Source organism: Anomalospiza imberbis, chromosome 9 (assembly GCF_031753505.1).
Source record: "Anomalospiza imberbis isolate Cuckoo-Finch-1a 21T00152 chromosome 9, ASM3175350v1, whole genome shotgun sequence".
NCBI lineage: Eukaryota > Metazoa > Chordata > Aves > Passeriformes > Viduidae > Anomalospiza > Anomalospiza imberbis.
In genome coordinates, this window is record NC_089689.1 from 10,595,396 (window position 1) to 10,620,223 (window position 24,828).

General features: G+C 37.7%; 1 protein-coding gene across 4 annotated transcripts in view; it reads left to right on the plus strand.

Annotated features, from left to right (window-relative positions):
• Positions 1-24,828, plus strand: part of VAV3 (vav guanine nucleotide exchange factor 3) — a 149,306-nt gene that overhangs the window by 51,671 nt on the left and 72,807 nt on the right. For all 4 annotated transcript variants that reach the window (XM_068199659.1, XM_068199662.1, XM_068199661.1 and 1 more), the window contains 13 exons: positions 666-724; positions 1,441-1,506; positions 3,757-3,865; positions 6,485-6,577; positions 6,673-6,741; positions 9,948-10,051; positions 11,996-12,095; positions 13,293-13,388; positions 15,044-15,112; positions 17,521-17,607; positions 18,046-18,131; positions 18,504-18,636; positions 18,969-19,078. In XM_068199659.1, the coding sequence (XP_068055760.1) occupies positions 666-724; positions 1,441-1,506; positions 3,757-3,865; positions 6,485-6,577; positions 6,673-6,741; positions 9,948-10,051; positions 11,996-12,095; positions 13,293-13,388; positions 15,044-15,112; positions 17,521-17,607; positions 18,046-18,131; positions 18,504-18,636; positions 18,969-19,078 (1,181 nt within the window). The remainder of the gene's footprint in view (positions 1-665; positions 725-1,440; positions 1,507-3,756; positions 3,866-6,484; positions 6,578-6,672; positions 6,742-9,947; positions 10,052-11,995; positions 12,096-13,292; positions 13,389-15,043; positions 15,113-17,520; positions 17,608-18,045; positions 18,132-18,503; positions 18,637-18,968; positions 19,079-24,828) is intronic.

The window sequence follows — 24,828 nt, forward strand, 5'->3', positions numbered from 1 at the left end:
ATTGGAAATATGGACGTTCAGGCAGGGTGTCATTTTGGGTCATTTTCTCTATCTAGTAAATGAGACTTGCATATCTCCGTACGAGTAAATAGTTATGATGGAGAGGACTTGCCAGGCAGAGTCAAATAGGTCTTGTATGGATTCAATTGCCAGCAAAACAACTCCATATATGTGACTGTGTTTGTATTCTGTGCTTCCTAATGCTCCCCCTCGCTTTGTGCGTAACCTCAGCGCTCACAGGAGTGTTCTAGGATGAGGTTTTCCAGACTGCTGCCGTATTCCCAACGTGAGGAAGGGTTCCGAGCTCCTCTGTGCAGCTTTGCCCGATGGGAGGGCTCAGCTCTGGCCCCCGAGGTCGCGGAGCTCCGGCCCTGGGTCGCCCCCTCCGCCGCCCAGCCCCGGGCTTCTGCTGCCGCGGCCTCTGGCTCCCTCTGCTGCCCAAACCGCTCCCGCCGGCGGCTGCCCAAGAGCCCGAGCACTCCTGGGACAGCGCTTGATGGCGACTGCGTCCAGCTCCAATTGCCAGTTGTTTGGCGCAGCCAGGTTTTGTCTCTGTTTATATAATTTCATTTGAAGTAGTGCTTCTGATAATGACACAATAGAGAACAAAATGTTTCATTGCTTCTGTTCTACAACTAATCATAGTTTGTTTTCCTCTTCTGCAGGTGATAGAAACACTTTCAAAGCTTTCCCGCACTCCGATTGCGCTAGGCACGGGCATAAGGTACGTTATTGCCGGAGGGAATGGTGGCAGTAATGCCTCTTGGTGGGATGCTCCTTGGAAAAGTTGTTAGAGGCAGTATAGGCTGCGTCCCCCGCTGAGAACTTCTCTAGCTGTAAGCCAGAGTGCCAGGTGGGCAGCTGTGCAAGGCTCTGGACCTCCGAGGAGTTAGAAAGGTGTCTGCTACCTCTGGTACACTTGCTGAAGGGCCCGAGTCATGTGTCCTGCTCACGCTGGAACAGGAGGTGAACAGAGGGCAGCTGGTATTGCAGAACTTGTGTGATAATCCTGACACAGGAGTCAGAAGTCAAGAGAAGCAGTGCTGATTTATGCAAAGACAAATGGGGTTGCTCTTCTTTCTCGATTCTAAAAAATCGGCAAAGTTGCCCAAGTTTGTGAGATCTTGTTTTCAAAAAGAAACCAAAAATCCCCCAAACAGACCTAACCTGAAAGTTTTGATGATTTTTCCAGTTGAAAAATGTCAATAATGTGTATTAGTGGTGATTTATAACAACTGTGTCCAGTAGGGTTTTTGTTATATTAAGTGTTAATCCACATAATGAAGTATAAATTCACAGACTGCTCATCAGAGAAAGGGGGGGGGCATATAAGCACATTAGTATACAATAATCTGTGTGAAAATTTTGGAAACCAAACAGAAATCCACTCTATGACTAGGCTAGTGGTGTCTGTAATTAAAGCTATTTTTCCTTCTATAGGCCCTTCCCTACAGAAGAAAGCGTTGATGATGAAGATATCTACAAAGGTCTTCCTGACTTAATAGAGTACGTTGTAAATATAATAATTACAGATTTTTGTCTTTCAGTTGCATGCTTTTGTTTGTATTGCATTGTAGAATATATAGTTTTAATGAAAATGGGATATTTATTTAATTTGTAAATATTTTGTTAGTTATTATGCTGATCAGGAAGAATTCATTATGAAAACTTATTTATTATGCTACATTTGTGTATATAAAGCAGCATATTTAATAGAGGGTGAGTGTAGCAAAGCAAATAAAGAATGCATTTCTAAGTTACCTGTCAATACTATGAGAATACTTTCAGAAGATGGCAATGTCACTTGTAAGGAAGTTGTCTTGAACTAGCAAAGAAAATGAATGTTTGGATCATAATTCAAGTGGATCTTTTCCCTAAAGTCAGTGAAATTGTTAATGTGAGTGCATTTACCTATTCTGAGTAAGTGTTTGCAGGGTTGTCAGGATACTCTTGTGTCCTATGGCTGGGATCTCTCAAGATCCATGAGGAATCATGTTGGACAAGAGCCAGGTCAGGGCTCATGGTTCCAAGGCTCAAAGTTCACCAGCACTCCTTGCACGTCACTTGCTGCAGTGTGGGGAAAAAGCTGCTGTTCACATCAGGGATTTGTTTCTTGAGTGCCTATAAAGAAGGAAAACCTCACTGTGGTTGGCATTGCTCAATTTACCACTTTCCCTGCAAAGCTTGTTGTCGTCTCTGCAGCTGACTGACTGTCTCATAGATAATTGCTTTTCACTCTGTGTAGCAGAGCGTGCAGAAGGTAGGAGTTGCAGTCTCCTCTGGGACCCAAGTGGGCAAAAGGTGTCCTTATCTCTTAGACATGGGGGCATTATGACTGTTTGAAAAGAGTATTTCCACCAGTTCTTAAATGGGTATGTAAATTCAGCATTGTGAGATAGTTTTCATTAAAAAAAAGCTAACAAATCATACCAAAGAAATTGATTTGTAACTCTTGGGCAACAAATTATGAAAATTATTAACAGAAATGTAATAGTTGCATGCTGTCTCAATTGTGGAAGAAGCAATTCAAGAATAAGAAACAAATGTGCCAGTGAATAATGCAAATAGCCCACATTTTTTAGTTTCCCTCAATTATCATTAAGTTTATTTGAAGTTGCTTTAATTGTCCCTGAGTTTAAATGGTGGTTAAAATTAAGTCTTTTTGTCAGAAAGAGCTGTTGTAGTTAAATGTTTCTGTCCTTACTCTGCGTTTTTGCCAGCTTTTGTTCCGTGGAGCAGAGGTGGTAGAATGGTGTCTGTGCTGCATCTGACAGCTGCCGGTGTTTAATGTGAAGTGCCAACACAGCATCACTGCTGGTGGGAACTGAAATGCTGGACTAACCTGTTGGTTTTTACTCTGAAGGATTTCAGTGTTGTTTTCCAACAGGATAAACCTCAAAATTGTCTGCATATCTGATCCAGTTTCTATGTTGTTATTGTGACTCGACTGCTTTCAATATATTTTAGAATTTTTTTGTAGACCTACCTTAAGAAGTAGGAGTGAAAGATATTATAGGCTTGATACAGTCCTAGCACAAAGTAGGTAACACTCTAGCAGGGCTGACTGTAATGAAGCTGAATTAGCTGAGGGCAGAGTTGAGCACTGACTTTCTGCTTTATTTCTATGTCTGGGTAATTGGAGGGCATCACTTGCGCACACTCAGTTTTGTTGAACCATCTGATTTTTACTTTGATTGGTTCCTTTTTTCATTTTTGTGTACCTGGAGGTTGCATGAGATGATCCAGATTCTGGTTTATGATGTGCAGTTACAGTGCCTCAGTGCTGGCTCTGCAGTTTTTGGTGTATTTTAGCCTGGGTAGTCCTTTCTTCAGACAGGGAGAAGACCTGTAACAGCATCTCAACATCCCATTGCAGTGGGATGCCAGGCAGTAAGGAGAAGGCAACTCCTCTTCACTGGATGTGGAGGGAAAAGGGTCAGGGAGAAGAGGACAGCTGGATAGTAGCTTGTGACAAAACTGTCTTGATGTGTTCCTTTTGCTGCTGGTTTAGTTCCCATGTGATTCTAAATTCATTAGTCTTCAGTATTATGTTGATTTTGTAAAATTTATTTTAAATGAATTGAGAAAAGAAAATTAATTAATGGACCTTATTTCCCTTAGTGAGTAATTTCCATTAGATATTCTATTAATTAATCTGTTTGTTTATTGTAGAACCTTCTCCTATGAGTAGTCCCTTGCAAAGCTGGTGGTGCTTTGTCTGTACTGCACATTTTTTTTCTTGTCTTGTCTTTTCAGTGAAACTGGTGTTGAGGAAGATGAGGAGTTGTATGATTGTGTCTATGGAGAAGATGAAGGTGGGGAAGTTTATGAAGACCTAATGAAAGATGAAGCAGCACAGCAACCTGTATGTTTTCCAGTTCCTAGCTGCTTTGGAACAATAGCAGTTAACTTTTTGAAAGATCAAATTATGTCTTTATAGATAGTTTCACTGACACTCCTGCTCAGCTCCATCCAGAGTTGTCATGTGCGGAGCATTATCTTCTATGTGAGACTTTGCAGCCTTTTTGGCTAAAAGGGAAAAAATTAACTATAGTAAGCTTTTTTAAAAAAGGTGATTTTAAAATTAAATATGGTAATTACTTTGATAGTTTTGAGTAGTAAAATTTGCCAGCTATTTTAAGAGCAGTTAATTGAATTGCTTACTTGAAAGTGTCCTACGTTCAAAATTGTTACAGTTTTGTGAAATTGTGTATAATACTATTTCAGCCATAGTTTGGACAACTAACCTAACAAGGACAACTGAGAATTGTTTCAAACAAATTAATTTCCTGTTTATCCAACCATGTAGGTTTTGTTGATCATTAGGTTGTCATTATGTTGCAAAGTAAACTATTCCACTAAGTTTGCTCTAGGAGTAGCTAAACTTCAGAGGCAGCTTTTCTTACCTGTACTGATATCACACATTGTTTCTTATTCCCTCTTTCCTTTTGTTTATTGCACTCAAATTCTAGATGTTTGCAGTGTGGATAGAAAAATTGTCTTGTCAATTTTTGCCAAAAGTGTCTGTGTTAGTGATCTCTTTGGGTTAGGTGAGCACAAAACTGAAGTGAATGGTTTTAACTGGAATGCCAGGATTTGTTTGCATCACTCATGTAAGTACTGCTGAACAACAAATGCCCAAATTTTGCAGATGGAAATAAACTATTGAATACAGCAACTTCTGTAATGGGGAAAATACTGCAAACATTTTGGCCAGTATTGAGCCAAAGGTAAAACATAGCTGAAAGTCAAAATAATGTCCAATTCTAATACTTTATAGAGATTAATTACCTACAGTTAACTGTGACAGTGTCTCCTTCCCTGTACAAAAGAATTTGGGAATAAATTTGAGATGAGCGTGGCCATGATGATGCTCACAAAGCACAATTCTTCTTATATGACTGCATTTTTGCAAAACGGTTACTTGTGTCTGCATCTGATAAAGACAGAACCTTACTGGTCATTGTGGGAAAATGAAGAACTGCACAAATTGGGTTTTCAAAAGAGTAGTTTCTGAAATTGCAGCTCCTGGTAAATGAGAGTGAGGAGCTGTGTACTGCTTGTAGGAGCTGGTTGTAGAGTGACACGGAGACAAAGAGAGAAGGGTAAATGAGATCAGTGACCAAGCTTTATGTACCTGTGTGATTTGCAATTTGGTATGTAGTTGAGGTGGTAGGAATACATCTCCCACTCTAAGGTGGCTGAGCTGTGTGTGGCTCATGGACAGTGTAAGTGGGGCTCAGTCTGTGCTGTGCTTAGCAGGTGTGTCAGACTGGCAGCAGAGAGGGAGTGGAAGGAGTCTAACTCTTGAACATACGCGGAGCTAAATGTCAAAATTTCAGTCTAGAAATTCTGCTATTCCTAGAGGAGAAAAGTCTTTTGTTCAAAAACTAAAAGTAGTTTTTCTGAATGGAAGGAACTAGAGTGCTAAATTCCTACTCCTGACTCGCTCTGTATTTGAACAACATCTAGTCATCTAGTCTATGTACAGCATAGGAATTCTCTTCATTGGATGAAAATAAGATACGATACAACCAGGGATATGCTGAAGGGTGTTGCAAATTGATAAATAGGCTTCAGAAAGTATGTTGTAGTTCTGTTGCTTGTTAAGATACTGCTTATTGTTATTGGAGAAAACATTTTGGATTAGTTAGTGCTTCTAAATGCAAGGACCTATCCAGTTACTGTGTCAAACCTCCACGCTGACCTCTAATATCTCCGGAGCTTCTGTACTTTGCGAGACATGAACGGTTCCATATCATCTCCCAGTTATTTACTCTTTTATTTGAAATAGGATTTTATTGAAGCTGTAAGGCTGTAAATCCTATCTTGGCTAAGAGTGCTTGTAAACTATTTTTATGGAGTCATGTAATTACTGATAATTACTTCCATGTCTTATGTGTCTGATGGTTTACATGGAAAAATCCAGGGTCTTGTTGGAGACACACACATACATATGTGACAGTTGAACTGTGAGGTCACTGCACTTCTTGATCTGAGGACATACTCCTCTTGTGTCTGAAGAGGAAGCTCCCCTTGAGAAATAAAAGGGGAAAAACTGTAAATAAGTACAAGGATTAGACTGAATCCAGTATTTATGGCAATGCAAACTTGCTTACGTGATTTAGCCCCATTAAGTTTAATAGAATTATTAACTGCTGAGTATTTTAAATAAGATTTCTCAGTCTGGATGTAAATTAAATGTGACCTCGTATTTCAGCTTCCAAAGTACATTCTGATACTTCAGTGTTTTATGTCTAAACATTAATTTTTCATAATATTACTTTGATTATGATTTTACTGAAGTCATCAGCTAATTGAACATTAAAATATTCTTGGTTATTTCTGTCATCTTTGGAGGCTGCAATACTCAGAGAATTTCAGGAAACAGTTATCCTAATTGTGTAATTCTAAACAAATAAAACTGTTTGTTATCCATTAGGTGCCTGTTAATGACTTAAACTTGACTCCATTGTAATTGCAGAAATGTCCTGAAAATGACATAAGAAGCTGTTGTCTTGCTGAAATAAAGCAAACTGAGGAGAAGTACACTGAAACTCTGGAATCGATTGAGAAAGTAAGATGCTGCTTACAGACTTGGAATATGCATTTTTATAGCAGTCTCGAAGATAGAATTACAATAGCCAATGTATATATAATTTTTTCTTTCAGTTTTTCATGGTGCCATTGAAAAGGTTTCTGTCAGCATCAGAGTTTGATACTGTTTTCATCAACATTCCTGTGAGTAATTACTTTTTTAATGAACAGATATGAGGTTCATAGCTGATTGTGATATATTCATGTTACTGCACAAAATGATTATTTGAAATGCATTGCACGATGAGTTTATGTGGATATTAGTTGATAAAAAAAAGATGTGTGTTACCAATTTATTTTTTTCTGCTTGAGGGAATAAGGTAAGATAAATTGTATTAGCATGTGAGATAGTGAATTGTTATAAACTGCAGTATTTTTGACCCTTAAATGCTAATAGTTTCTAGAAATGGATTATCTTCTAACAAATGCTGATATTTTAATGATGGTACAAAGTTGTGACTGCTAAGTTACCTATCACTGTATACTGACTAGCTGTAGCTGCTCTGCGAGTCCTTGTAGCTGCCCTGGCTCTTACATCATTGAACACACTTGAAAGTTAACACAACTCACAGTTTTGGATTCAGAATCTGGTGCTACAAAGGATAAGGAAATCATCTGTGAACCATCTAGGAAACCTCCTATTTGACAGAAACAATAGTGGTTCCTGTGATTACTACTTTGTGTCATTTATTTTCAGCTTATTCAAAACAGTATGACAATTTACATGTATTTTTAGTTGATAAGAGATCAACATGTCTTTACTTTGTCTAACTTTAAAGGAAGACATCAGAAATGGTCTGAAACCTCCCTCAACACAGACAAATGAAAGCAATGTTCTTTTATGAGGCCTTTGTAAAGAAAGGGTCCCCAGAGTGTGGCCCATGTGCCGCATCAAGCTATTATGGCTTGTAAAATATCACCTCTGGTTTGGCCATCTCTCGCATGTCCAACAGGCTCTCAGGTTATAGGAGGCGGTGTTGGGGATTTTGTTCTGTTCTGTGAGAACCTGGCCTGTCTGTAAAAATGTTTTGCTGTTCCAGCATCATCCTCATAGAAGGCAAGTTATGACAGTTATTATGTGGATGATACCTGACCCCTTGCCATATTTTTCCCTCAATGAAGTTTTCACTCAACCTCTTGATTGCTTTCATGTCCTCCACTTTGAATATTAGTCCAAAACACTGTCACAGATATCAGTAACTAATTTGTCTTCCTGAATTACATCAGCTCCCCATAGAGATCCCTTTGCTTTTGAAAACAAATTTATATTCTGTCCTGCGTTAGTATTTCTTACTCATTGCAAATAAAGCCATGATATATCCTACCTACATTACTGTAAACCTCTTTCCTAAGGCTCTGTGTGCCCAGGCATATTGACTGACTTTTGTTGAAAGACCTCATTCCAGTCAATGGAAACACTGCACAAGGGTACAGAAAGGGCTTGAGTGCTGTAAGCACGAACAGGGAGGTCAGCCCACTCACTACTAGTTAAAGGATTGCATGAGATCACATAAGATTGAAAAGAACAAAACCTGTATATTTTAGACTAGGGAGACACATAGTAAACTTATGTTTGGGTTGCTTTATATTCCTTTTTGTTATCAGCATTCAGTATTCTGCTGTTAGAAGATGCTGCTTATTCCCAACTCCAGGAGCATTTCATGGGTATCCAATAACCTTAAAAGAAATACAGGACTTGCCTAAGCCAAAAATATTTGCAAATGCTTTCTCTGCTCAGACCTTGTCTGTGTGGCAGTTCCTCAGCAGGAAGGCTGGAGGGCAGTGGAAGCTTGTTTTAAACTAAAAATAGCTGTTACACAGAGCTCTGCAGCAAAGTGAGATGTGAAGAGCAAGTGCTGTGTTCTCAGAACAGAATGGATTTTCTTCTGTTAAGGGGCTGTGGTGAAGGATTGCTTCCTTAGGGTGATTATATTCCTAAATAGACTCTAAAAGATTGTTGCTGGATCAACTGCTGATATCAAAATACTTCATTTTGAAGGAAAAAACCAATTACCCCAAATTACTCACCAGTCTAAAGAGAGTGCCTTTCATTGGCACTTACATTTCTAAGTTCTGTTATTTAAAGTGAATGTATGGCTCTATATTTGCATCTGTATGTGTCTGTCTATATTGTGTATATATGCATTTGTATGTACATCTATGTGTGCACCCATATATAAATGCACTTATATGTGCACCCGTGCATGCCTTTGAATTATTTTTATGGACATACAGAGAGAGATGAAAGTATGTGTAACAGTTACTGTTGGAACATTGATTAACTTCAAATGATGTTACATTAGTTTAGTTTAAAACTTGAATTAGAGATGGAAATCCAAAAAGACCCATTGTCCCCTTAGCATTACGCTGTTTTTCAGGGGTATTACTTAGCTGAGTCCCTGTGTGCTCCTTAGAAAAAGTGCTCCTGTTCCAAGTACACTAATTGGGAAGCATTTCTGTAATAATGTCTGTGTACTGCAACATAAGATTCTAAGGATAAGGCCATACAGTTGCTAGCAACTAAATTTGATCTGTTTCAAGACTCTGCACCCTCATCAGTGATGTGATTGACCTTGTATGTACTGTTAGTTTTCATCAGTGTGAAGTGAAATGTTTTAACTTAGTTCACAAATCAATGTTGAATATTATTTTTGTAGTATATAATTTCTTGCATTAAATCATCTTCAGTGGCTTGCTCTGTTAAACAGTTCCAGTGGTCTGTATACTATTTACAGTTACCCAGATTTCAAAACTTCTTAACCTGTTTTGACTTAATTTCTTGTGACTTCTCTGACAGTGTCCATACAGTGTTAAAGCTGATACAGTCTCCTATAGTTTATGTATGATGGTGTATAAGCAAGGAGAGTTGCAACAGTAATCAAAGAGCAAATCTTTCTGCAATATTCTTTTTCTCAGACATTAGCTGTATTGGGAAACTCATTATGATTGCAGTTAATTTAGCATTAGGACATCACTAATCGACCAATGTAATGTATAGAACTAATTTTTCACAGCTCATGGACAAGAATCATTACTTCAGCTTGTCACTAAAGCATTTACTTGACTAGCTTAATTTTAAAATTATCATTATAAAATAAAGGTGTATTAACCGTGCACATTCCAAGCTAGAATAAATTAGTCTCTGATAGGTAGTTCTTGGAGTTTAGTTTTTCTTGTTGCACTAAACAGGAGATGTGCCAAACCTGGAAATTAGATTCTACTCTCAAATGATCTCTTTTCCAATTTATTTAAATGAGTGGGTTTAACATAATATAATTTATTTTTATATTCAAAGCTTTAAGCAATTCTGTTTTTACAAAGCTCTTCCCTTCCCCATTACTGTTTTTAAGGATTTGGTGAAAATTCACAGGAATCTTACACAGGACATCAATGATTCCATTGTTAACAAAAATGATCAGAACCTATATCAAATTTTTATTAACTACAAGGAAAGGTAAGATATAAGCATTCTTACTAATTGTGCTAATATGTGCTCAGTTGGGTATTTTACTGTATTTTTAATTGGTGAATATTTCTGAAACAGGATTAAGTTCAAAGTAAGTATCTTTATCAAACTACTTTTGGTGTTTTGAGCCTGGAAGTCAAAATGCAACCTATTGTTTTATGAGCCCTCACTCTTGTTAAGCCCAGCTTCAGCAGTATTTTTACTTAGGTAACAAATATATTTTTAAGAAAACTTAAATTTTGCACAACAGTTTTTTTCATGCACATAATCCCAGATATAACATTTATTAGTATTGTTTAAGAGATTTAAAAAAAGAGACTTACTAGGGATATTTCAGAATAAAGAAAACAGAAGAGGTCATAACTGGAAAGAAGAAACAGCATATGTAAGAGAGAAGAAACTATGGTCTTGCTTTACCCTGAGTCAGAGGTGTGATAGTAAAGCAAACACCATTTGCCTTCAAGCTTTGAAAAGCAGCCAAGCTGATAACAGGATAGCTGTGGCAACATGCCATACCCTGTGGGCTAATTGCCAATTTTTTACCCACCTTTTCATATTCTCCTTCTGCCAGCACTGACAGCTGTTGGACTATAGAGATTAATTTACACGCCTGTGGTACTTGGTTGAGAACACTTGTTCTGTTGGCTACGTTGATGACCTATCTTAAAGTAACCTTTGGGTTTTGGTTAAAAATTGAGTCCTTCTGGGAGCAGAGTTAAGAAAGACTTGAGGGAACTAACTGAGCTTGCTTCAGGGTGGAGGAGGATTATTGCAGTAATAATTGGTGTGTGCGAAACTGGACAGCAGCATCCAAAGAACGTTAGATGGGACAGTTTTCCGAGGGAGGGGGGTGTCCCAGACTGCCCATAAACAGTCCTGCCTTCAGAGACCCTCTGTCTCAGCTTCTAGTTTGCAGCAGGACACAGTTATTTCCCAGGCTGTTACAATTTCTGCTGCTGTAGGATGGAATCAGGGGAAAAAGAGTTGTTCTGGAAAATGCTTATCTTTCTAAAGTTGTTCTGAAATGTGTGCTAAAAGAGGAACAAAGGACACTGAGAAGAAATACCAAATTTATAGTATTAAAAAAAGGGAACAGAGGTTGATGCAGTATCTGAACCATACAGTGTTTAAAAGAAATCAGAAACTGTAAGTTTTAAATAATTGTCATCACCTTATTGTTGAAAAAAAAAATTAAAAAAGGGTAAAGGTTATGTGAGAGAAAAAGAAATTTAGGAGACCTCAGTGGAAGGCTCATGGGAATCCACCAAAAAACGGTTTGAAGCATACAGAAGAAATCACCTCAAGAAATAGATGAAAAGGTGAAAGAAGAGAGCACTCTTGGCACTGGGACTAGCAGAAAGAAGCACTCCACAGAGAGGCAAGAAACTCCTGTTGTAAAACCAGGCTCCTTCAGGAGCATTACTTCACTTGACATCTAGTGAAAATTTCTTGAGATTTCATACAGTATTATTTTGATCAGAGAGCTCAGATCTGATAGAAAATGTTGGAGACAGATCAGTTTGGATAACCGACAAGTTCTTTAAAGGATGGTTCTAATTAATCCTATTAGGCCTGTGCTCCAGAATTTATTCATTACAACCTTGGAAGTCTCCATTGCTGTAAACACTATAGACTGTTCTGTTTAACAGAAATTCTGCTGCTTTTAAATGAATCCTGTGTTTATCAGAACATATTTATATATATGCAACTATTAAAGGAAAATGCAATGATTTTAGACTATTTTGAAAGTAGAGCAAAACTGTTCTCCTGAATAGTCTTCATTCATTCATGTGGTCCATTGAATACATGGTTAAATTCTATCCGTGCTCATATAGGCACTGCTCCTTTTGAAACAAGGATTGTGAAAAATGATCGAGGGTTGTTCTTAAATAAACAAACGTTGCTTTCATTCTTTCTCTTGCTTTGATTTAGGTTGGTTATTTATGGACAGTACTGCAGTCAAGTGGAGATAGCGATATCGTGCTTAGACAATATCTCTAAGACAAAAGAAGATGTTAAATTGAAGTTAGAGGTATCAGTATTTTTTAACATGTATATATATGTATTCACCTTATACCATGTGTTTCTGTGATTATGTGCTGTTTTCATTGAAGTCAAAACCTTTATGATGATGAAACTAGCTGGACTGGTGAGTGAATGTGTTTCCCTTCATTCTTTTGGTGCCTCTGATCAAATGAAAATGTGCTGCATGTACAAAAGTGCACATCCTGGTCCTGAAGTGAAGGGAGTTTTGCCACCGACATTGGCAGAGTTAGTGTTTTCTTTCAGGAAGTGACCATCAGTGGTGACCTTCCATGTATCAGCGTATCTCAGCTGGAACATAGAGTTGCAGGATCACGCAGGCTGGGAGGGACCTGTAGGCTGCACAAGCCCTTGTCCCATAGCCTCAGGGCTGTCTGCCAGGACCACATGGTGCTTTCTCCTGAGCCCTCAGGGTCAGCATGTCCCTGGCTGGAGCCTACGGGGTAAGGGACTTCATCTTTGCCTTGTGGTCTTCACGTGAGGTTTGTGCTGGGTCTGCCCTGAGGGTGTCAGCTGCACCCTGGGCTGTGCTGCCTGCTGAGGGTGTCCTGTGTCTTCTGCTGCAGATCTTTGCCAATGGCACTAAAGGGGAGGTGGCCTTGGACAGAGCCCTGAGGAGCTCTTGTTTGCAGCTGTCCCTCAGGTGGTGCAGGAAACATCAGTCACTGCACTTTTTGAGCCTCATAATTCAGTCAGCTTTTATAGACCTGGAGCATAACATCCCGACCTGGATATTACTCTACTGTGAGAGATGAAACTGTGGTAAATCCATGCTGGATATTCCCATATACCTTCCACATGTGCATAGATATTGATGCCAAGAGGACTTGCTCCACAATTTTTGCAGTGAAGTGCTGAAATGAGACTGTCTGGCCAGTAGTTTCCATGATTACCTTTTGGGTTTTTTTTCCCCAATAGGAATTTTTTTTTTTTTTTAGCTGTATGGAATACCTAATTTCTGTTGCCTTTGTTCTACGCTCTCATGCATGTTGAAACATCTGAGAACATGTGACTAAGTGCAGGCTTTTTTGGTTTTGGCTTACCAACTGTTTTTCTTCATTTTGTTGCTACTATTTACCACAAGCTTCAGATAGTTGCTTATATGTTACTGAATTTTCATATGTATCACTTGAATAGGTTTATTTTCTAGCTCTATTGTCTTATTCTTTCTTCTGCTTTGAACTAGGAATGTTCCAAGAGGGCAAATAATGGGAAATTTACATTGCGGGATCTCTTAGTGGTTCCTATGCAAAGAGTGCTGAAATATCACCTACTGCTCCAGGTATTTTGTTTTGAAATTTAAGGGGGCTGAGAGCAAAACTGTGATTGTTTACCATCAGCGGGTTGTAAAAATGAAAGCCAAATGTCTTTATCAAAGGAAGGTGATTGACGCTTCCCTAGATATGTTAAGAAATAAAATTCATTAAGTGCAGGGTTTCTCCCAGAGATAATTTCTTAGAGCTGAAGCATATCTGGGGAAAATAAAATAAAACATTATTGTTTCCTCAGTCTCTGGACCTTTCATTGTTGGTGTGTTTAAAATGGTTAGTATTACCAAACCATAAGTATAATACTTGGAAATGTCAACCATTACCCCCCAAAAAAAGAAGCTGGGCCATACGTACAGCATACTTTTAAGGTACTTCTTCATTGTCATAAATTGCAATTAAGCCATATTTATTTTGAAATGCTTCTTGTTATAACCCACAAAGCATTAGCTTTTGCAGTTAGTCCTGTAATAAGGGTGGAGAGTCTTATAAATTTAATTTGATAGCTGTGCCAGGAGACTCATTAGTTCAGCTGCGAAGAAATGTATTACTGTATTAGACTGTCAACCCTGCTGATGCTTGTAAAATATAGTTTTAAAAAGATCGACTACTTATATATAGAGCATAATTTTTACTCTGCAGAACAACATACATTTTGTAATATTAAATTTTTGAAATACTTATGTAAATGAGTCATCAATAGTCTGATTAATGCAAAATCAGAAAAAAAGCAAAATGAATGGTACAACATTAAAAAAAAACCTTATGAGATCTGACTGATTTTATAATCAACCTGTATATTGTGGAAAGACGGTATACAATGTCACTATGCTCTGTGTAACAATATCTATATGTTGTACAAGAAAAATATTTTGCAGGCTTGGAAAGAAAATAATGAGTAAATTGTTAGAATTGCAATGCAAATATAAGTACTAATTATTTATTATTAATTGTAATATGAGTATAAAAATACTATTTCATTTCTTATGATTTTACTAAATTATCGGAACTGAAATGTATAATTATTGCCTCAAATTATAAAGAAGAAATGACCTGTTTCCCCAAGAGGTTACACTTCTACTTCATAAAGCCCAAAAAAGACTCTATTTTCCATATGGGAAGTGGCTAAAAGAATTTCTTGAACATGTAAATTTGATTTCAGTATGTTGTCTGAGTCAGCTTCCTCTTAGGTATGATGAGACAGTGACTTTTAAGCCGTGCACACTTCAGCTGAGGTTTTACTGCCAGCATGGATCCCTGTCTGCAGACAAGTGCATGCTTTGGAATAGGATGAAATTCCATATAGCAATGTGTAAATGAACCTGAGTGTTGTTTACCTGGGCTTCCAGCATGCACATACAGTAATGATCTTATTTGGCAAGTTTTAAGTGCTAGACAGACCAAATTCACTTCTCGTGATGGTTCATTAGCAGCTAAAGTCAGTGTTTAGGCTGTGCAGCAATCATTCCTTAACACTTGCCAATTAACTGTTTGCAATAGTCCCCACTCACTGATAGGCTGCTCACTCTGGGGACGAAAATGCCTATTCTTGGGCTGTGTTTTCTGGTTTTGGCTTCTTTATTTTTTTGGCGTGGGGATGAGCAATGATGATTTCAATTTATAAAAATGCCAAACAGTGGGTGGAAAGTTTTAACTGCTCTGTCCACAGGAGCTGGTAAAGCACACTACTGATGCCATGGAGAAGGCAAATCTAAAACTGGCACTTGATGCAATGAAGGTGAGTATTTAAGGCAGTGAAGTATTTATGTCTGTTGGTGGTTAGAATGGTAGCTCAGAATTCTATTTCCTGGAAGGTGTTCTTCACAACATTTCAAACATGTTTTCACAGGTTCCTGTGAGCGTATGTCATGGCAAGTATAAAGTTGAGGGTTTTGCTCAAGTCTGGGAAACAAGTTCAGTAGTTTTCTGAAGCAGAGGGCTTGTGAAATGGAACCTCTCCATTTTGGGTTACTTTTGCATTTGCTGAAAAGCAGGTGTTTCAATCATGTTGCTCTTGCTTCTGAAATTTAGGAGTATCTCTACTACTGTAAGTCAATTTGAATCAAGATCGGTAATTTCCCAGGGAGATGGAGAGCTGTCTTTGTTTACAAGACCTTTTTATGTCATCTTAATATGATCTCTGTGGCATTACCTTTGAAAGCAGTAGTATCTTTCTGGAGGTAGGGTACCTGTCACTATACATTAATCTGCAAGTGGTACAAACAAATGCTTTATAGAATAACTGTGCTGCCTTGTGCATAAGGTAATATATTATGTGCTCCCCTGCACAGCTTCAGAAACAAAGCATGGGTCTGCTTCAGTTGCCTTCATGGCATGAATTGTGACATTCATGTGCTGGAATTGGGAACTTTTTTCTATTTTCTGTGGGGAAAGCAGCCAATATGACATAAATTATATCTCCTGTTGTAATCTGTATGGTCCAGAGTAGATGCTGAAGTCAGACTAAGTTAGTGTTGGGTCAAAGAGCTGTCTCGTATTCTGTGACTGCCTTGAATGCCTGGAATACAAACCAGCTCACAAATGAGATTTTAGTGCCCTTTTTTGTTATCCATTTGTGTGCAGTGAATGTAGAGGGATGGGCACCATGATAATTTCCCTCGGAGAGGTGCCTGAGAAGAGATGGCACAATGTTCATCCATCTAGTGGCATCCTGGTTCCTGCTAATTGGTTTGGAAAATAACTGTTTTCTATTTACCCCTGCTTTTTCTTTTCAGTTTGCTGGTTTTCTTCATTGTTGGTGTCTGTTGGATGAAAAAATCAAAGAAATCTCTTGCCAGAGTGGCTGTGGCAGAGATGCACTGGCTGGCAAGATGTAACCAAACAAAATACTACAAAACCTCACCCCCACCCCCTCCAAACCCACGAACTCCTGAGATATGAGTGTGTCTCCTTAAGTTTGCAGCATTGTTCCCATTCTGATTTACTGCAGTCGCTGCCATTGTAGTAAAAATAACAGTGTAGCACTTGTATTTTACTTCTAAAAACCCTGGTGTTTCTCACCAAGAGGGACAAAAAGAAAATGTCTTTGGAAAAACTGCAAGCAAAGTGGTACTGCTCCCCAGGAAAGAAAATTCTTGGAAGGATTATGCTGTTGGATTTCTTTTGGCAGCAAGAAACGGGGGTATTTAATTTCTAACCCAAGCCTTTTAAGACTGATGTGTATGTATCCTGCACAGATCTGTTTGGGGAGCTAGCATAATAACTGCAGCTATTCATAGTTTTTGATTAAAAACATTTTAGGGAGAAGATGTATTTGCCTCCCACCCTCCAAATTTGTGACCATATTGAAGGGATACTGTAAAAGCAAGTTAGGAAGATCAGAATGCCTTTTCCAACTGCTGCTCTCAGCATTCCTGACCCTACCAATTACCTCTTCTGCTCACTCCCCATCTCTAGCCATAAACACAGAAGCCCCAGCAAATTGTCACTATTACTCAAGCATCTTCAGAGCATTTTAAAGGCTTTAGTGAAATGTGTACAGTACATGTTCTGGTAAAGGGCACAATAATGATCTCACCCTGTGACTTCAAGTAGTATATCCCTTCAAAAGCCCCTTTTAAAATCTGCTGTGTAATGGCTTCTCTCTGCTGTGCAATAGTAAGAGCACAATCCCCCTACTGGGGCTGTAGCTTATAAGCACCCAGGTTTATGATTCATTTACACCTTACATTCTGCTTTTGAGCTGCCTTTTGTATGTTTTCTACTATATTCTCTATTTACCTCCTATTTACCTGAGAGGTTGGACATTGACTGCTTTTTCAGTAGTGAGCTGCATAAATTACATTTCCATCTTTAATCTTGAAAATAAAACACTAAGGAAATTCAGAAAAAAATCAACTCTTTTTAGGAATTTATGACTTGTTTCCCTCTTTCTTGATAGTAAATTCATGTTCCAGTAGATATCATGAAGAGTGTTGTAAATATTGAAGATATGCAGACACTTTTTTCCTTCTTTTTTTAGGCATGCATATTGGTAATTCTTGAATGTTAAAGAGAATTTCAAAAGAAATTACTAAATATGTAATATGACAAAGATAAAATTAGAAATAATCTTGTCAAAATAATCTATTAAAGCAGTCTGTTATAGAAAAGTTATTTTCCTCCCTTTTGCTGTTGATACTCTAGGACTTGGCTCAATATGTAAATGAAGTAAAGAGAGATAATGAAACACTTCGGGAAATTAGACAGTTTCAACTATCAATAGAGAATTTGGTATGTGATTTTTAAATTTACATATAATTCTAAAATCACTTTTGATCAAACCTATTGATAGATGTATTTTGTCCTCATTTCATAGGAGTTTATAATATTCTTGATATTATTTAAGTATAAGTATGTTTTGCGTTGTTTAGAATGACATGCATATTAAAGTACATAAATCTCTTTATTCTGGGTGTTGGTAGTTAAATATGTCTGTATATGTACAGTGACTCTCAGATGTTTTTGTAATGGGAAAACCTTTCCCATTTGAAGACAAAAATAGAATGGACTGATTCTTTATAGTATTTAGTTTATGTTAGTGGGGAAGAGATGTTGTTTCCTGGTCTGAAAAGTCCTTTACTGGGGTAAAAGGATTGAGTGGTCTAACATGTGAATGTGTTATCTTCACACTGTTGCTGTATGGAATCATACATTTTACTTTTATTTCAGAACCATTCCCTCTTACAATATGGCAGACCTCAAGGTGATGGGGAAATAAGGATAACGACATTAGACAGACGTGCAAGGCAAGACAGGTGATGGCATAACTTGTGTTTGCTATTGAAAACATGTGAAGTCATTCTTGATAGATTGGAGGTCAGCTCACTGATTCCTGGGGGCTTTCCATTCCACTGGGCATTCACAGAGCCTGTCTACCATTGACCAAGTGAATGTGCAAAGTGATGAATGGAAAATTAGTTATTTCATTATTGTCTAAGATCACTAAGTCCCTTACAAGGAGTTGGTCTTAAACTAAAGTACTTGCAGTGTTGGTTGTTTTATTAGCCAGTAGTTTAGTTCTTCATCTTGAAAATTTTAAGTGCCACTGGAAAAAGTGTGTAAAATAAGACTTTTTGGTGTTAGCTTTCTGGAGTGTTTTTAACCATCTCTGTATTGTATTTTCATAGGCATATCTTCTTGTTTGATCTAGCTGTCATTGTTTGCAAACGGAGAGGGGATAATTATGAAATGAAGGAAATAATAGACCTTCAGAAATACAAAATTACAAATAACCCCACAACTGATAAAGAAAATAAGAAGGTAAATATTTGTTGCTAATTCACATAAAATGTTTATTTTTAGCAAGAATTTGAAGCATTTTGTGGGAGTTAAAAATGTGAATACAATCTCTTTAAAATGTTTTTCATTTTAAATATAAGCTGGAGTGAATATTTAGATTTGAACTTTGTTTATTTTGAGGTAATTAAAATGTTTGAATAAGTCATTTTAAGGGAACACAATAAAATGGTCTTACTGCTCCCAAAATTAATGAATTAAAGAATATACAAATGCTTAGTTATTTTTTAGGGTTTTTCCCCCCCTTTCTGTTCTTCATACCTGATGACTTTTGTATTATCAATCTTCTTATGCAGTGGTCTTATGGCTTCTACCTCATTCATATCCAAGGTGAAAATGGTTTAGAAGTTTATTGCAAAACTAAAGACTTAAAGAAAAAGTGGCTTGAACAGTTTCAGATGGCTCTGTAAGTATAATTTTATTAAGGTAGAATCACATTCATCACTCATGTAAGGATTTTGTTTAAATTATACTGAACTTTTTTCATGTTTTAATACAGTCTAGTTATCTGTTTTATTTGACATTCTGAGAAACAACTGATTGACATCTTCAACAGTATTTCCCTGAAATTCCTCTTGGAAAAGGAAGAGGGCACTCTAGGCTATGTAGTATTTTCCAACCTTGCCACTAAAACTGTCTTAAGCAACCTTGGGAAAATAATAATTATATTAACAAGAAATATCTATCAGAATAGTGACATTTTTCCTATCCCATTTTAATTTTGACTAATTGAAATATGTTTTTGAAAGGTGACGCTGGTGTTTTGGGAGGGGATGCTGGCATCTTTCCTCATGGCTTTTGTCTAATTTATTAGTTAGCAGCTGAATCAAGTTGCTTGGCATATTAGATTTAGTTTCCAAAGGCTGATTTCCTTTTTATGTTTTAAAGTGGGAGGAGGTTGCTTTAGACTTCATGAAAAGTAAGTTGTTCAGTTGCAGCACTGCAGATTTCATTATTGTTATTCAGCATGAACTTTACTTCCATTTCTGGTTCTTGTCAGAAAGACAAACATGATTATTGACACTTTGGATATTGTGATTAAATTTAAAGCATGCACAAGGGAATTGGATGATAGGTGATGCTTGCTTTATGGGAAGAAAAAGTGTGAGGGGGAGTGAGAGACTCCCAGTGAACACAGACAGCATTAGCAATGGTGGGTTTGGATGTGGTTGTAAAGGGGTGTGGATTCAGGAAAAAGGCTATTGTGAGCTGATTTGAATGAAGCTTCCTCAAAATTATACATACTTTTAAAAAAACTCAGTATGATGATTGTTAATGATATAATGGAAACATATGGAAGGAGCTCATTGTGTCTGAGCTGGACAGACACAATAAAGCCTGTTTACTAGGTTTCCCATCTTGCTGATTATTATGGAAGGCAAAAGTGACATGCATTTTGGCAAAAATTTCTGGATGGCATAATTGGGGATGGAAGGAGGTATTTATTTGCATGTGTACCTCTTTCTGTCCCTCTGCTCTCCCTGCTGTGCTTTGTGTAATATCATAATTATGTTTACTTAACATGTGTGTGAGAAGTGAGGCACTCAGAGTCATGAACTTCAGCACTGTGACTCTTCATCACCCCTCAGGCATCCTGGCCCAGTGCCCCAAAAAACCAAACGATCCAGAAGTCGGGCAAGGCGCTAAGAAGAATGGGGAGAGCACTATGATTTTTTCCCCCAATTCTTCCCAACCATTTCTATGGTTGTGTGCAGGACCATTCTCCCTGTCCCTCCTTGTGGTGTTGTGTGAGTGCAGCTCTGCCCTCATACAGTGCTGGGCACCAGCCAGCACTGCTCAGCTGTTGGGATGTGCCTCTGTCACAGGAGCTAGGGCTGCTGCTGGCCTGTGGGAGCAGAGCAGGCAGCACCTCAGTGGTTGGTGAGTTTGTGTGCCACTCTTTCCTCTCTGGCAGATGGACCTGGTCTTTGAAAATGGGTGGTGGTGCCTTGCACGGATGTTTGTCCTTCTTGTAAAGCCACACGTCTAGGTTAACCTCTTCCCTTGTGGTTAAGGCACTGGGGCTAGAGCAGCAGGATCAGGACTGAGGTGCAACATAATGCAATGGCATTATTGTTTTATCCTTTCTGAAGTTTTCATTGCTCATCCCCAACTCTGTTACATGGGTTTGACTTCACTGTGTGTTTCCCATAGCATCTCTTCCAAAACATACCTTGGTGCATCAATAATCACCTTCTAATGCATGCTGAGACACAAGAGTTTGTATTTAGGAATAAACTAAGCCAAGTATGTTGAACAGTTGCTCAGTTGGTTTGATTTGTTGTTTTCAGGGTTCTTGTTGTCTACTGTGTAGATTAACTTTTCTGCTCTGAAAAGTAGCTGTGATAGAAATTGTGCTCTTATTCATCTCATTCAGTTATAATTGCTGCTTCCATGGGCAAAATACTTCTCATTATTAAAAAATTTTACTAGACTGCAAACCCAGCACAGTTGAAGGGGTGAATAACTTTGGGTTTTGGTTATCAGAAATGATGTTGTTTACTGAGTTCCAGACAGAAATTTCAATGCCTTTGGGATAGCACTGTGTTGAAGTCAGGTTTGTGCAAGTGTTAATCTAAGAACATAATAACAGAACAAACTAGAATCTCTCTTACTATTTTTAACGTAAGAATTAAAGTTGTTGCTACTAGAACAGTCTAAGAGGCATAATTATTTCATCTAGGCTGTAATTTCTCTTTTTTTGAAGTGGGGAACTTAAATGTTTATACTGGTGTATGAAGCAGTAATGATGGTTTATTTGCTGAAAAAGCACCTATTGTTGACATGCTGGTGTTGTTGAGATGAGTATTTGCCTCCAGAAATGTGAAGCTTTTGTTATTGATGAAGTATGATATAGAGGAGAACACTGCTTTGCTACTGGACTTGATTTAGGTGCAGAGGCCAGGAATACATTAGGCATACTTGGTATGGAAAATCCCTAAAGGAAGGCTAGATGAAACCCTAGTGCTATTTCCAGAGTGTTACTTTTCAGAGTAGTAAATTTCTCTTGGAAAGCTAATTTCAAAAACCTGTGAAAATATTCTACCTCTTAGCAAACTCTGTTAGTATAGTGTGTGGTGAGTTTTGTTTTGAGAGGTTGGAAATGCTGGGTTACTGGTCATAGGAAACTGAATAAATTGTTTTTATTTATTTTATTTATATATTGTTTTTTATTTATGGCAGCTCTGTTTCTGCAGTATGTATTTGCTGTTTTCCTGAGACTGTTGTTTTATTTAGAAAATATATAATATACCAAACACCCTGATTTCTTTTTCTCCTAAGAATTTCATGGGTGTTCTTGAAGTCTCTTCATACAGCACATCCTTATACAACAATGATTTTGTGGTCTGGCTGCACTGAGTTTGATGCTGTCAACCTAGACATAGTAATAGACACAGCTGCTCATTTACCCATAGCTCCCCAAAAGAAGTTTACTGTGTACAACCCAAAATTGCTGCTTCTTTTGGAGTACTGGATTTTCTAGATGACAATAAAATGAAGCAGGACGCTGGGGCAGCATAGTTAATATTGCAGTCCAGCTCTTGGAGTGGAAACTTTGGTTGGTGGATTGGAGACGTTTTCCTAAAGCTGACTGTCAGAAACCACTGGAGGATGTTTTCAGAGGAGCCATCATTGCCAGTGCCCGAGTTCTGCCGTGGTGTAACTCTTCTCTCGCTGGTGTGAATGCATGTTCTGCATGCTCGGGGGAGTGTAACCTGCTTATTGCCTTGGAAGAGATGTGAGGCTTGACTGTGACAGTGGCCAACTTGAGCAGTGGCTATTTTGTTCTTGAAGCTCTGTTCAGAGTAGTAGATGAGCCTTTAGCTGCAAGGGTAAATAAGCATCTTTTCAAAGATAGTGCTGCAAAGACTACTGTACCAGACTTGGAATGTTTAAATTTGGTCTAGCGTGTCAAATAGCACTGGTTTAAATACAAAGTCATTCCATATCCAGGATAATATTGATAGAAGTGTACAGCCAAATTACTGTTCCAATTCAGCCAAATTAGAGACATCATGTATTAAATGAAAGCTTGTCAGGAATGTGATAAAGTGCATGGTTTATTTCCTATAACTAGGCCATTTAAAACCTCAAAAACTGATTGTGAGAGACACAAATCTTTTATATTTTCTAGTAGCACATCCTGTCTAATTTCTTTCCTTCCCTACTGAAAACACCAGAAGAATCAGAACAAATATGTAATACTTTCATTCTATTCAGCTTATGCTAAAATGTGGGAGTGTTGATTGATATTTTTTCCCTAGAAAGCTCTTCTACACATGCTTTTTGGTTTTAAAAATGCTTATTTTTAAAAATAGTTGGCTAATATTTGTGTCAATGAATTTTTGCTAACTATTCTTTATAAAAAGAAAATACTCCTTGAACATTGAGGTGTGCCTCCTCTGTTGTATGCATATGTACATATTCTATGTATGTACCTCACTTATATTGTTACTTAGCTGACTAATTACAAGACTTAATTTCTTATTATAGAGCAACTGCTTTTCTCATCATTGTTAGGAAGAATTTAATTCTTCTATTTTCTCATGAGATGATAGAATAAATAGTGAAAGAAAATCTGTTGATTGTTGCTATGTTTGTCTCATGCTGACACTTAATATTCCCTTCCATCCATTAAATACTTTGTGTGTAGTTTTGTTTCTTGATCACAGCAGAGCATGAAGCAGGTGTGTGTTCTCATCACCACAACAACAGAGAAAGGCTCCCATGAAAGGCTGCAGATTATATTTTGCCACTGAAAATATTGGAATCCATTAGTGTAATGACATGTAATATCTTATGCTGGTTTGTGCTGAATTTATTTTGTCATTATGTTGTCCAGTTTCCTAATTTAATTAAACCTTTCTCAACTGGATTTTGTAATCCACTGTAAAAAGGACTGTCAGCAAACTTGACTCGAGTATAGGAACATCTTACACATAAATGCAATTTAAAGGAGCATTTAGGTTGGAAGAGGTGTAGAGATTTTTGGCTTCAGTCTTCTGCAAGGCTTAGGTTGCTCAGGGCTGTGTCAGCTTTAGTCCTGCTGGATTTCAAGACACATAAAACCAATATTGTAAAGTCTCTTGCAACAGTGTTGTAACACACCTTTTAATTAGTCTTTACTCAACTACTGCCTTTCACAAACGGAGAAGTTTATGAAAAGATCTTGCAGGCAGAGGAACAGTTAAAATTTCACCTTCTGAAGTACTGTGATTTCAGCTACTGCTTTGACGTAGCTGAAATAGCAATATTAATGTCATGTCTAATTAGTAATGCCTGAAAAATCAGTGGGAAACGGGTTCATTATGGTGATTAGGGTATGCAGTAATTGTATGGAGTTAATGAATCTGATTTTTCTTTTAAATACCTAAATAAAAGATTTCAGACATGAAAGCTGTACAGCCCTCACAAAATACTGGTTTTAGTTTTAATTACACTGTACTTTGTTTTGGGTCACTAGAGAGTTTGTGCAGCAGCTCAGGTAGAGTCTAACCTGTTTTTGAAAAATTGCTGTTTCAATTCAACATAAATTCACACCTTGCAGCTCAAGGGACACAGAACATATCATCTGATAGTGAGGAAATAATACAGAGATTCATTGATTATCAAACCTGTTAAGTGTGTACACAACAATTTAGACTAGGGAAACTACATAAATTGCACCCAGAGCTCATTGGTTTTCTAAATTTTAATGAAAACTAGTACAAGACACAAGGTAGGTGCAAAGTGTCCTCTTATCTATTATCATTTGTATTTTCACATTCACTTTGCAGTCTGTGACTAATGACATTGGTCAGATTCCACTCCAATAGATCTGTTCCCTCAGATGGTGCATTAATAATGCATGTGCATTAAGCTTTCTTCTGAGAGAATATTTGAGCTTTGACATATTGAACACTGCCATATTAAATTAAAGCTTTCTTATCAGAGCATCATAAAAGCCTTAAGATGTCTGCTGCATTTTTTAAATAACCTGCAGAGGTGTTGCACTTGTACCAACCTCTCACAGGTTACCAAAGCAATAAACAAACATGTCTGCCTGGGGGTTTTTCATCAGTAAAAGTATTGCAATACTGCAAAAATTAATGCCAAATTAGTGTCTGTTAAAGAAGAATGCTTGCCTGTTCTTTGCTGTGACTCCAGTTGTTTTTG